This window comes from Rana temporaria, chromosome 8 (assembly GCF_905171775.1).
Source record: "Rana temporaria chromosome 8, aRanTem1.1, whole genome shotgun sequence".
Taxonomy (NCBI): Eukaryota; Metazoa; Chordata; class Amphibia; order Anura; family Ranidae; genus Rana; species Rana temporaria.
The window spans coordinates 29,922,542-29,935,990 of record NC_053496.1 but is presented as its reverse complement, the minus strand read 5'-3'; the positions used below and the strand labels follow the sequence as shown (position 1 = coordinate 29,935,990).

Below are 13,449 nucleotides of genomic sequence, written 5' to 3'. Positions count from 1 at the left end.
TTCTGTTTTGTCTCACTCAGAGACCTGAAGCCAGAAAACATCTTGTTAGATGATCACGGTAAGTAGACCGCAGCCTCCTGGGAGAAGGGTCAGCATGTCACGCAGCCTCCTAGGAGAAGGGGCAGCATGAGGCTTGGTCTCCTGGGTTAAAGGTAGGTATTTGAAATGATCTCCTGGGAGAAGGGACAGCAAAATATACAATTTCCTGGGAAAAGGGACAGCATGTGACATGATCTCCTGGGACCACCTAGACTTATCAAGAACATGATCGGAATCTTCTGCAGACAGTGTTTCCTATGTCTGTGTTCTACATTATTACAGGTCATATCCGGATATCAGATTTGGGTCTAGCTGTGAAAATTCCAGAGGGGGACACAATCCGTGGCCGTGTGGGGACAGTTGGTTACATGGGTGAGTAGAATCTGCTACCACTATGACTTGGCCAAGTCTACCTGTTTTGCTGTCCAAATTAGCCTAACATGCAGTAAAACTATAATTCTACCACTTTACAAAACTTTGGTTCAGCCTTAGCTTGAGTATGCTTTTCAGTTCTGGTTACCAATCCTCAGAAAGGATGTCCTTGAACTGGAGAGAGTCCAGAGAAGGGAAACAAAGCTAATAAGGGGACTGGAGGACCTCAGTTATGAGGAATAACTGAAAACATAAAACTTTTTCTCCCTGGAGAAGAGGCACTTAAGAGGGGTTATATTAAGTGATATATAAATATTTAAATGGTGACTCTAGAGTTGGGAGAAAACTATTTAACCTAAAGTCTCTAACTAAGACACACCATGAAGTTGGACAAGAAACAGTTCAATCTTAAACTGTGTAAGAGGTTCTTTACTGGTATAGCGGTAAGGATGTGGAACTCTCTTCCACAGTTGGTGGTGTTGACAGGGAGGGTAGATACATTTAAAATTCTTTTAGATGTGTTTCTTAGACCCCTTTCAGACTGGGGCGGTTTTTCAAGCACTTAAGCGCTGGAAATAGCCTCTGCTAAGCATCTGAAAACCACTTATTTAAGTGTGACTTTTCACACTCGGGTGGTGCGCTTGCGTGACGTTCCCGAAATGTCCTGCAAGCAGCATCTTTGGTGCAGGCTGGGAGTGCTGTATTAAGTTCTCCTAAAACGCCCTGCTCGTTCGAATAAATGGGCAGCGCTTCGGAAGAGCCGCAAAGCGGGAGTTTTTAACCCCTTCTTTGGGGTTAAAAGTACCCTCTAGCAGCCGAAAAACGCTACCTAAACAGCAGTAAAAAGCGGCACTAAAACGAGCAGCGCTTTACCACGAACGCACCCACAGCCCCAGCGTGAAAGGGATTTTAGAGAGCACAATGTACAGCACTATAGAAAATGCTAGTGTTATAAACACAAACACACACATATTCAGTTTGAAAGGGATAGACTGGTATCTTTATTCAACCTTACCCTACCAAATAACTATTAGCTAGATTCAAAAAGAATCGTTAGGCAGGCGTAGCGTATCTCATATACGCTACACCGCCGTAAGTTAGAGAGGCCAGTGCTGTATTCACAAAGCACTTGCGTCCTTAGTTATGGCGGCGTAGCGTAAATGTGCCGGCGTAAGCGCGCCTAATTCAAATTGTGAAGAGGTGGGCGTGTTTTATGTAAATAAAGCATGACCCCACGTAAATGACGTTTTTATCGAACGGCGCATGCGCCGTCCGTGGACGTATCCCAGTGCGCATGCTCCAAATTACGCCGCAAAGACTCATTGGTTTTGGCGTGAACGTAAATTACTCCCAGCCCCATTCACGGACAACTTACGCAAACAACGTAAAAATTTGACGCGGGACCGACGTCCATACTTAAAGGGTCACTAAAGGAAAAAAAATCTTTTGCTGAAATGACTGTTTACAGGGTATAGAGACATAATAGTTAACTGATTCCTTTTAAAAATGATTAAAAATAGATAAAAACCAATCATATAATGTGCCTGCAGTTTAGTTTCGTATTTGCTGTTGTTTCCTGGTTCTCTGATGTACAGAGCCAGACAGCCAATAGATGGCAGTGAAGGTTTTGCAAAATGAAACTGGATTGGTGCTGAGGGTTTTTAGACACACCTCCTTGATTAGTCACCACAGTGAGAAATCTCCCAGTACTGTGCTGATCAGGAAACAGACAACCAGGAAGTGTCCAGAACAGAGAGGAATTACAGCAACATCAAAGCAAAAACGAACAATGAGGACATGAAACCAGGACTGCAGTAATGCAAAGGAAGCTATTTAGCTAAAAAAAAAAATTCCTTTAGTGACCCTTTAACATTGGCTGCGCCATCTTTTTGGTGGACTAACTTTAGGCCTGAAAACACCTTACGTAAACGGCGTATCTTTACTGCGACGGGCAAGCGTACGTTCGTGAATAGGCGTATCTCGCTGATTTACGCATTCTAGGCGTAAATCAGCGTACACGCCCCTAGCGGCCGGCCTAAATAGACAGCTAAGATACGACGGCGCCCGATGTCGTATCTTAGCTAGATTTAAGTGTATCTCAATTTGAGGATACACTTAAATTTACGATGGCGCAGATTCAGAGTTACGACGGCGTATCTACTGATACGCCGGCGTAAACCTCTCTGAATCTGGCTATATATAACTATGCAGTCATCTAAAAAAAACTGTGCTATAATCTGCCTGTTCATGGGCTTGAATTGACGACAACAGTTGGGTGACAACTGTTGAAAACTTTGATAGCGGTCAGTTTAATTCTTTGCCTCGCATCCCTCTCTCAGGGAAGATGACCCAACAGGTCAGTTCAGAGTGAAAAGAGAATCCTTTCAGGGCTTTCTCACTAGTATGGCAGAAGCTGTGTGAGTAGCTCTGACCCCCAAAGGAGTAGTTTTCTGTTAGGAAACTCAGGATTGGCAGCCTGACTCTATTTCTATGTGTTGAGCCTGTGAATTGTCCTTACAGCCCCGGAGGTGCTCAATAACCAACGATATTCCTTCAGTCCTGATTTCTGGGGCCTGGGCTGCTTGATCTATGAGATGATAGCTGGACAGAGTCCGTTCAGGGGCAGGAAGGAGAAGGTGAAGCGGGAAGAGGTGGACAGGAGGGTCCTGGAGACAGAGGAGGTTTATAGCGAGAAGTTCTCTGAGGAAGCAAAGTCACTGTGTAAAATGGTGAGTCCACTCAGTGCTCTGCTCCTCCACATGTACTCATTTCAGGCTGTGCCCGAAGGGTCACTCGACTCCACACCATGGACATCTGCATTGATCTTACATGTCTCCCTCTATCAGCACTCATATCACCTCCCTATGTGACCATTCAGATTATGGCACCCACCACAGACTCAGGCGTATCTGCTGCCCAGGTAGAATTTGTGGCTACCTTCCGCAGGGCTAGTCAGCACTATCAGCCTACCTAGGCTTCAGTGTTAATCAGTAGGCCATGAACATATATTTAAAGGCAGATAATTGTCCAGCATGCCGGTAAATGTCTACAACCTCACATCAATGTTTGCTTACATCCATGTTATGTGTAATGGACCTTCAGCTAGTTCCTGGTATCAGCCAAACCCAGGAGAGTGTGGTGGGGTCGAGGGGTAGCCCCCAACGTCATGTATCTTCATTACCTATATCATACACTTTACAGCGCTTTCTTCATTTTTCTTTTTCTGCTAATTCTATTAAATCACTTTCAGCTTCTAACCAAAGATGTGAGGAATCGGCTTGGGTGTCACAATGAGAGGGTAACAGAGGTCAAGAGGCATCCTTTCTTCAAAGTCATATATTTTAAGCGGTTAGAAGCGGGAATCATGGACCCTCCATTTGTCCCAGATGTGAGTATTCCTCTGATAGATGGGGTTATTAGCTGGAAATATGGACACTATGGGGAAGATCCACAAAGAGAGTACGCCGGCGTATCTACTGATACGCCGGCGTACTTTCAAATTTCCCGCGTCGTATCTTTGGTTTGAATCCTCAAACTGCATCTGGGTTAGATCCGACAGGCGTATGGCTTCGTACGCCTTCGGATCTTAGATGCAATACTTCGGCGTCCGCTGGGTGGAGTTCTCGTCGTTTTCCGCGTTGAGTATGCTAATTAGCTATTTCCGACGATCCACGAACGTACGCGCGACCGTCGCATTCTCTTACGTCGTCTCTAGTCGGCTTTTTCCGGCATATAGTTAAAGCTGCTGTTTTGCGGCGTATAGTTAGACTTGCCATGTTAAGTATGGCCGCCGTTCCCGCGTTTCATTAAAACAATTTTTTTGCGTAAGTCGTCCGTGAATCGGGATTCACGTCTATGTTAAAAAAAATGTCATTTAGCGCAATGTATAGCTATAGTATAGCTTCTATAAGCTCCCAGCATTCATATAGTCTAGGGTTGTCCAACTGGAGGCTCATGGGGCCTTCTTTTGTTGCCCGTAGCGTCCCAGCTAAACAGTGACCAATGCAAGACGGCCATTGCTCTTTATTACTTGCCCCCACTCTGAGCTGAACATCTAGAACCCCTTGCATGACCATGTCTGTGGCATTGCTTTCATACAGGCTGGTCTTTAGAGAGGAATACAGCAGCAGTATGCAGGGGAGTGGAGGGACCCCTGAGGATGGAGTGGAGGGACCCCTGAGGATGGAGCTTTCTAGACAGGGGTTATCCCTGCTATATGCACGTCTTTTCCTGGTTTAATTACAGAAAATTTGTAATACAAAATGATTGATTTAGATGCAGCCCTCCACTTGAGAAAATGGGTCTTTCTTCTTCTCCTGCAGTGTTGGTGGTGGCCCCCATCACTACCACTGAAGGAAAAGAGGAAAGACCCATAACAGGTGTTTAGTACAGCAGTAAGGATCGCCCCGGTCTTTATTCTTGCAATGAACACCTCTCATGTAATAAAGTCCTTCCGCTTTGTAAGGACCACCCACCTGGGTGCAGCTCAGTGACAGCCTGGGCTCAGAGGAAGTGGAGTGAATGACACTAGGGGCCAGATTCACAAAGGACTTACGACGACGTATCTCCACGTACGCCATCGTAAGTCCGAATGTGCGCCGTCGTATCTTTGCGACTGATTCATAGAATCAGATACGCCTCACTGTTGCCAAGATACGAGCGGCGTAAGTCTCCTACGCCGTCATATCTTGGGGTGCATATTTACGCTGGCCGCTAGGGGCGCTTCCGTATATTTCCGCGTCGAATATGCAAATTAGGTAGATACGCCGATTTAGAAACGTACTTGCGCCCGTCGGATTTAGCTACGCCGTTTACGTAAGCCGTCGGTCCGGCGTAACTTTACCCCTCATAAAGCAGGGGTAAGTCATGTTAGGTATGGACGTCGGAAACGTCGGAACAGCGTCGTATTTTACGTTGTTTGCGTAAGTCGTATGTGAATGGGGATGGGCGTGGGTTACGTTCACGTTGACTAAGCATTGAACCGGCGTAACTTAGGGAAAAAATTTGACGTGATACTGAGCATGCGCGCGCCGTTCGTTAGGCGCGTCATTTACGTGGGGTCACGATTCATAATTTACATACACCACGCCCCCTACCAGCCTACTTTGAATTACGCGGGCTTACGCCGGCCAATTTACGCTACGCCGCCGCAACTTACGGAGCAAGTGCTTTGTGAATGCTGCACTTGCCTGTCTAAGTTGCGGCGGCGTAGCATAAATAGGATACGCTACGCCCGCACAAAGATGCGCCCAGATACGTGAATCTGGCCCTAGCTGTTTAACCCAGAAGACAAAGGAAATCGAATGGCTAAAAGAAATTACTGTTGAGGGAGCAGCTCTGGATTGAAGCTGAGTATTGTAGCAAGAAGTATAAAGTATTTTTTTAGCTGGAGTTCAGCTTAAAGAAACAACTCAAATAGCAGTAATACAAATCCATTATAGTTTTTCTTTAAACTTACCCGTGACTGAAACTCTCCTACAGCCTCGAGCCGTCTACTGCAAAGATGTCCTAGACATCGAACAGTTTTCCACTGTGAAGGGAGTGAACTTGGACCAAACAGATGACGACTTTTACAGCAAGTTCTCTACAGGCTCAGTGTCCATCCCCTGGCAAAATGAGGTAAGAAGGTGAAAGGTAATACCGGCTGCATTGACTTCTGAGGCTTTGCACCCAGTGTAGCATCATGTAACAACTCCTGCTCTCCACCCCTTAGATGGTAGAGACTGAATGCTTCAAAGAACTGAATGTTTTCGGGCCTAATGGTACCATGTCCCCTGATCTCAACCGGAGTCACCCACCAGAGCCACCTAAGAAGAGTCTGCTACATCGCATCTTTAAACGTCAGGTGAGGAAAGCAGAGGGTCAAATTTGCCCACGTCCTGTCCTGGGAAGAGGTCTCCAGAAAGATCTAGAGGACTGTACTTGCTTCCTGAGAATTTTTTTTTTCTAGTAAAGACAGTACTTAAAATAATGCATATTGTCCGCAATTCTGTACAGCTGCGGTTCTGTTAGGCGGAATTATTCTTTATTATAGAACATGGACACACAGAGGGGTAGATTCAGTAAGATTTGCGCAGTTTTTACGTAGGCACAGGGCACCGTTTTTGCCCTGCGCCCCCGCAAATTATCTGCGCTACCCACGATTCATGGAGCAGTAGCTCCGTAAATTGCGTGGGCGCTCCGGCAAAATGCCCGGCGTAAGCGCGCGCAATTTAAATGATCCCGTAGGGGGCGTGGATCATTTAAATTAGGCGCGTTCCCGCGCCGAACGTAGTGCGCATGCTCCGTCGGGAAACTTTCCCGACGTGCATTGCGGCAAATGACGTCGCAAGGACGTCATTTGCTTCAAAGTGAACGTGAATGGCGTCCAGCGCCATTCACGATTCACTTACGCAAACGCCGTAAAATTTTAACTTCGCGACGCGGGAACAACGGGTATACGTAACATTGGCTGCCCCTGCTATTAGCAGGAGCAGCCTTACGTGAAACCTGGCGTACGCAAACTACGTAAACTGCGTACGCAGGGCTCGCGTAGGGTTGTGAATCGGTGTTAGTATGCAATTTGCATACTATACGCTGACCACAACGGGAACGCCCCCTAGCGGCCAACATAAGAATGCAGCCTACGATATGACTGCATAAGGAGCCTTATGCCAGTCATTTCTTAGGCTGCAGTCGGCGTAACAAGGTTCCTGAATCAGGAGCATTCGTAACGCCGGCGCAGGTAAGCAATTGCGCTGCGTAACTATGGTTACACAGACGCAATTGCTCTTTGAATCTACCCCAGAAATACTTCATTATGGGCAAACCCCTCTCACCTATCCACTGCACAGCTTGTGCACTGTTTTTAAGACTCCCTACAAAAGGGTTGTGTATTCAGGAGAATGACACTAATGCCACGTACAGACAATCGGACATTCCGACAACAAAACCATGGATTTTTTTCCGACAAATGTTGGCTCAAACTTGTCTTGCATACACACGGTCGCACAAATGTTGTCGGAAATTCTGATCGCCAAGAACGCGGTCACGTACAACACGTACGACGGCACTATTTAAGGAAAGTTCAATACCAGTCGTATTAGTAGAAGTTTGGTGAGAGACGATTCCCGCTTTTCAGCCTCGTGATTTTCAGTCCGTTACAGCGTGATGAATGTGCTATCTCCATTACAAATGCTAGTTTTACCAGACCGAGCGCTTCTGTCTCGTACTTGATTCAGCGCATGCGTGGAATTTTGTGCGTCGGAATTGTCTACACGTGATCGGAATTTACGAGAACGGATTTTGTTGTCGGAAAATTTTTATAACCAGCTCTCAAATTTTTGTTGTCGGATATTCCGACAGCAAATGTCCGATGGAGCCTACACACGGTCGGAATTTCCAACCAAAAGCTCCTATCGAACATTTGTTGTCAGAAATTCCGAGCGTGTGTACACGCCATAAGAAGATTCATTTTACCCTTTTAAAACCATTCAAAGATAGGACTCTCTAGAGTTACACTGAAAAAGGAAGGTTTGCTGTTGTATTTTTAAGGCTGCATTCACACCTGAACGTAGGCCGTTCGGTCATTTTTTCCGGCGTTTTTTCGCGCGTATTCATGCTTATTTCCCGCGTTTGCATACAGCGCCGTCTGACGTTTTTGTACTTCGACGTTTTTTATTTTAGCTAATAAGAAAAATTATCATCTTTTCATCACTTGTTGCTATGTTGGTAGATTTTTTTTATCTTCTGCCTGGGTGAAATGTTCTATTGTTTGACCTTCAGGCGTTCGGCGTCAGGCGTTTTGGAGTGGAGATGTGAACCATCTCCATAGGGAATAATGTATTTTTTCCCCTCTAGCGTTTTTGAGCGTCGCGCTTCAGGCGACAAAACGCTCAGGTGTGAATGCAGCCTTAGGCTGAGCAGACCTTCGAGAGACAGAAAATGAGTTCCAGCATTTCACCAACTAGCACTGTTCCTTCGATTACAGGTTCAACGGCAACTTCTGATTCTTCAGCTCAAGGATCAACATCATAGTCACACATGTTCCTCAGATCATCAGCCCTGACTGCATGGGTTCAGAAACCTTTGTATACAGTAGTGGGGTTTGTGTCCAAAGAACCTGCAGTATGAACCATCAATCCCATTAAAGGGGGAGAGGTGTACTGCTCAAAGGGAGCCATTACAGTCTGTGCTACAGAGTTGCATAAGGACAGATATCCTTGGGTTTGAGGCTGATGAAATATTAAATGAGGGTTTATGATCGCCCTTCAAGGGGAATGTCTAGCATTAGAAGATTTTTTGGTTCGAAAACTGACTTGCAGTAATTACACATGGTCCTTCTCTTGGTTAAGTTATACTAACATCAAGGGCTGGATTCAGGTAGGGGCGCGCATTGTTACGGCGGCGCAGCGTATCGTATTTACGCTACGCTGCCGTAAGTCAGAGAGGCAAGTGCTGTATTCACAAAGCACTTGCCTCCTAAGTTACGGCGGCGTAGCGTAAATGGGGCCGGCGTATGCACGCGTAATTCAAATGAGGATGAGGGGGCGTCTTTTATGTTAATTATTGGTGACCCGACGTGATTGACGTTTTTCCCGAACGGCGCATGCGCTGTCCGTGGAATTTCCCAGTGTGCATTGCTCCAAAGTACGCCGCAAGGACGTCATTGGTTTCGACGTGAACGTAAATTACGTCCAGCCCCATTCACGGACGAGTTACGCAAACGACGGAAAATTTCCAAATTTCGACGCGGGAACGACGGCCATACTTAACATTGGCTACGCCACCTAGGGGGCAGGTTTATCTTTACGCGGCGTATCTCTTACGGAAACGGCGTATCTTTACTGCGACGGGCAAGCGTACGTTCGTGAATCGTTCGTGAATCGGCGTATCTAGTCATTTACATATTCTACGCCGAAAACAACGGAAGCGCCACCTAGCGGCCAGCGGGAAAATTGCACCCTAAGATACGACGGCGCAGGCCGTCGTATCTTAGCTAGGTTTAAGTGTATCTCAGTTTGAGCATACACTTAAACTTACGACGGGCTTAGATTCCGAGTTAAGTCGGCGTATCTACTGATATGCCGGCGTAACTCTTTATGAATCCGGCCCGAAGTCTTCTACATAGACAATGCTGCCCCATACCAGGTGATTGATATAGAGCAGGGAACTTTCTAAACAAAGAGCCATATTACCCTGCTTTAGACTTTAGTGGGGCCGGACTGTAGCCAGTGAGAGTAGAAAATTCCCCAGCATCAGTGGGAGTAGACCATGCATCAGGCTTGATGGTTAATGACGTTAATAACGTTTACATAGCACCTGTTGTCAGTAGGAGGAAGAATGCTGCCCCATCATTGGTATTAGTGGGAGGAATTATGCCTCATCATTGGTGTCAATGGAAGGAATAGTGCCCAACCATCAGTGTCCATGGATGAAATAGTGTCGCAATGTGTGCATCAGTGGGAGGAATGGTGCCTCATCGTTGGTGATAGTGGAAGGATTAGTGCCTCATATCAGTGGGAGGAACAGTGCCCTAAGGGCCAGGTAAAGGTAAGCAAAGGGTCACATCTGGCATGTTTGGTAATCACTGCTATAGAGCACTGAACAACCAGGGTGACGCAAGCTGATTAACATATATGTATTCTGATACATGTTTCATATGTTCTTTAAAAAAAAAAACAGCTTGAGGCACATCTCCTGCCACAGTCATTTAATGGACCCTTCATAGCTTTTCTGAGAAAACAACGATTTGTTAGGTGCAGAGTGTATTTTCTAAACCACTTCTACTTCCAAACAGTATACGTACATGTATTTGTGCAATCTGAAAAAAATTCTAATTCATCTTTTTTTTCTTCTTCAGCACCAAAACAACTCCAACAGTTTGCCTGGCCCCAAGTCCTCTATAAACCATCATGCGAACACCAACCATATCAGTTCCAACTCAACGGGAAGCAGTTAGTGAGGAAGTGCACTCACCAAAAGGGAAATACAGTCAGGAGTGGTGACCTTCTTCTACTGCTGACGTCAGAGAGAGAGGAGAGTCAGAGGCCTGACAGCCTTCCACCAGGGAACGCTGTATATGTGTGTCGGCGGGATTGACAGATCATGGGAGTTTCTTTCCTCTTCTCACAGTGAAGCCTCACATGGAAGATTCGCTCAGGTGAGGGGGTACAAGCCCCTCCTTTTTATGACAGGGGTTAAACAAGAAAAATTATACCTCCCACAGTCACATGACTCTGCAATAGGACATTGCCAATTGCATGTAACAGGTAACAAAATCACATCGTACACACACAAAAAAAAAAAGGACTAAATCCACACGACAAGCGACAAGACCAATGGGCCTCTTGGCTTAGGTGTCCACAGTTGTACTCTATATCTTTATTTTCAACAAAAGAAATTAAAAAAATGTTTTATTTTTCGGGATTTTTAAGTGTGTCTAACATTTATTACAACATTTTGTGGAAAAGCAGGATTTTAAATTTAGTTTCATAAGTTAGCATTCCAGGTGAAGCAGGTGGCACATTTCTGTCCGTGAGACTACTTGAGCATATGCATAGACGCACAGAATATCTTGTTGCAGAATGTGTATCATTCGTTGGCTGCATCACAAAGGGCAGAACTATCATGCAGTATTTACAGGAGAGACAGCTGGACAAAAAAAATCCAGTTTAAGGAATATGCTATCTGATCAGATTAGTCATGACCAATTGTAATTCTGCTTATTTGTTATCTAGCGACCTTCACCTGACGATGGTCTGAGGCTCCTTTTCTTTAGCATTGATCATGGGCGTAGCATAAGGGGTTGCAGGGGTCACAATCGCAACCCCACCCCTAGCTCCAGGGGGCCCCTGCAGCCTCCCTGTCATATTATCATATCCTCCACAAAGTCCAGCTCCGATCTGCCCAAGGGCCCCACAGCCACACTCCAGTACTGGGCTTCCACTTTCGCTTCCACGGTCCACACCCCTCCGTTCTCATTTGCTGGGGACAAGCTGTGAGCCATTTCCTGAATGGAGAGGATCACAGGGTTAGAACAGCCCAGGGGCCAGGTCAACTTTTGCATCAGGGCCCACAAGCTTCAAGCTACGCCTCTGGCATTGATGGGTCATCATCTACATCTTCATACTACCTGTATGTATTCCACAGTCTCAAGGAAAATATTTGGATTGTGTTAAGAGGTGTATACTGAAAAAAATTTGGAAAATCATCCAAACTAACTGTGAGAGGCCAACTGTGGAGGTTGATTCATAACCTTGCCCAAAGCTCCACTCTGTGTTAGCCCCTGTGGCCTTGCATTTTTAATCCTCTGGTTGCCGACTTTGGCTTGTATTTGACTATGCTTGTTCCCTGCCTGCCCTGACCATTAGAATCTGAATCTGCCTGTCGTCTTTGTACCACTTGCCAATTTTAACATTTGGTTAACTGTCATAAATGCAGATGTGCCTGTACACATGACTGCAACCTGTTACACTATCCAGTAAAGTCCACCACCCATTGCAGGGTGCTCTGGTGAAGATCTGGTGGCATGTACTTACACTCTTCACCCTTTTTAGGGCTCACAGTCTCTCCCTCATATAGCACAGAGGGTCCACTACTCGTTATTGTCTATAACAGGGGTCTCCAAACTTTTTAAGCAAAGGGCCACTTTATTGTCCTTCAGACTTTAGGAGGGCCGGATTGTGGCCAGCAGGGGCAGAAAATGTCACAGGCCCAGCATCAGTGAGAATAAATATGGCCCCAGGGTTGGTGGTCAATAGGAGGAGTATTCCCCCTATTAGTAGGAGGAATAGTATCCCATCATTGGTAGCGGTAAAATATATAGTGCCCCATTGTTGTTGTCAGTGGTAAAAATAGTGCCTCATATCAGTGGAAGGAATTGTGCCCCAAGGCCCACATAAAAGCAATCAAAGGGCCACATCTGGCCCTCAGGCCACAGTTTGGAGACCCCTGGTCTATAACATCCGTGCCTTTGTCTGAATGCGTTATTTTTGGCCTCTGGCTATGATTCATAACAGACTGGTGTTCATTACTGCCCAGTCAGACAATATTTTAGCTGCACACTCTTTGCTCAAAGTGTGTCTTATTAGATATAATCTTGGGGAAGACAACTTTTATTTGTGGTTGGGTATATGAGGTAGAGTGGGCTCTGATCTCAGCTGGGTATAGAGGTGAGAGAGGTCAGACAGCTGAGAGAGAAGAGACAGCTGAACATAGAACTTCTGGAGACAGCAAGAGCTGACCACAGACCAGGCAAGAACGACACGTTAGGCAGAGGGTGAGTCAATTAAGGACTAGTGCGAAAGGGACTGTTACTCTGAAATGCAGAGAAGTTTTAGTAATGTGCAGAATGCTGAGGGAACAATGTGTGGGGGACTTATAATCATTGCAAGAAGGGTTGGATCCGTCCTGTGCTACATACTCGTTCCTGCTACATTCAACCCTGGTAACAGAATCCTCCAGGTTTGAAAGTAGAATATTCAGCCCCAATCACCCAATTTATACCAAAGATGAAAAGGATTGATAGCCATATGGATTGTACACAGCTGGTCAAGACTGATCACTCAGATCCGGTCTCTTCTCTATGCACTTACAGAAAACAGGCTGTGGCTTTACATGGTGGTAAAATCGTCCAGGGAAAAAAGTAGAAATGCCTTGGAATTATAATAATATAAAGGGTATAGAAAGGATAAGGTATATGAAGCTTACCATGACAGCTCTCATACTGTAATCCTATTTTAATAATGTTTATTGAATAGTTCAAAAAGTCTACAAAGAGTATAAACAGTATTGCATATGACAGCAATTGACATGAACTCTTAACAGAGGGATAGAGTCATTAGAAGAAATTTGGATAATTACAGCACTCCCAAAATGTGATAGAGAGCACGTAAGATCAAGAGGTCACATGGGACACAGGCAGAGCACATGCAAATCAAATGCACCCAAGACCCGCGGAGCATACATTTTAGCCAGAGTCTAGACCAGTGGTTCTCAACCTGGGGGTCGGGACCCCCGAGGGGTTCGAATGACGATTTGCCAGGGGTCACCAAATCT

General features: G+C 45.7%; 1 protein-coding gene across 1 annotated transcript in view; it reads left to right on the top strand.

Moving 5' to 3' along the window:
- The window catches only part of GRK5 (G protein-coupled receptor kinase 5), a 56,276-nt gene extending 45,458 nt beyond the window's left edge, over positions 1 to 10,818 (top strand). The window contains exons 10-16 of the mRNA XM_040361474.1: positions 21 to 58; positions 322 to 411; positions 2,932 to 3,140; positions 3,662 to 3,799; positions 5,893 to 6,030; positions 6,125 to 6,256; positions 10,253 to 10,818. Of these exons, the coding sequence (XP_040217408.1) occupies positions 21 to 58; positions 322 to 411; positions 2,932 to 3,140; positions 3,662 to 3,799; positions 5,893 to 6,030; positions 6,125 to 6,256; positions 10,253 to 10,351 (844 nt within the window). The 3' untranslated portion in view covers positions 10,352 to 10,818. The remainder of the gene's footprint in view (positions 1 to 20; positions 59 to 321; positions 412 to 2,931; positions 3,141 to 3,661; positions 3,800 to 5,892; positions 6,031 to 6,124; positions 6,257 to 10,252) is intronic.
- Positions 10,819 to 13,449: the final 2,631 nt, after the last annotated feature.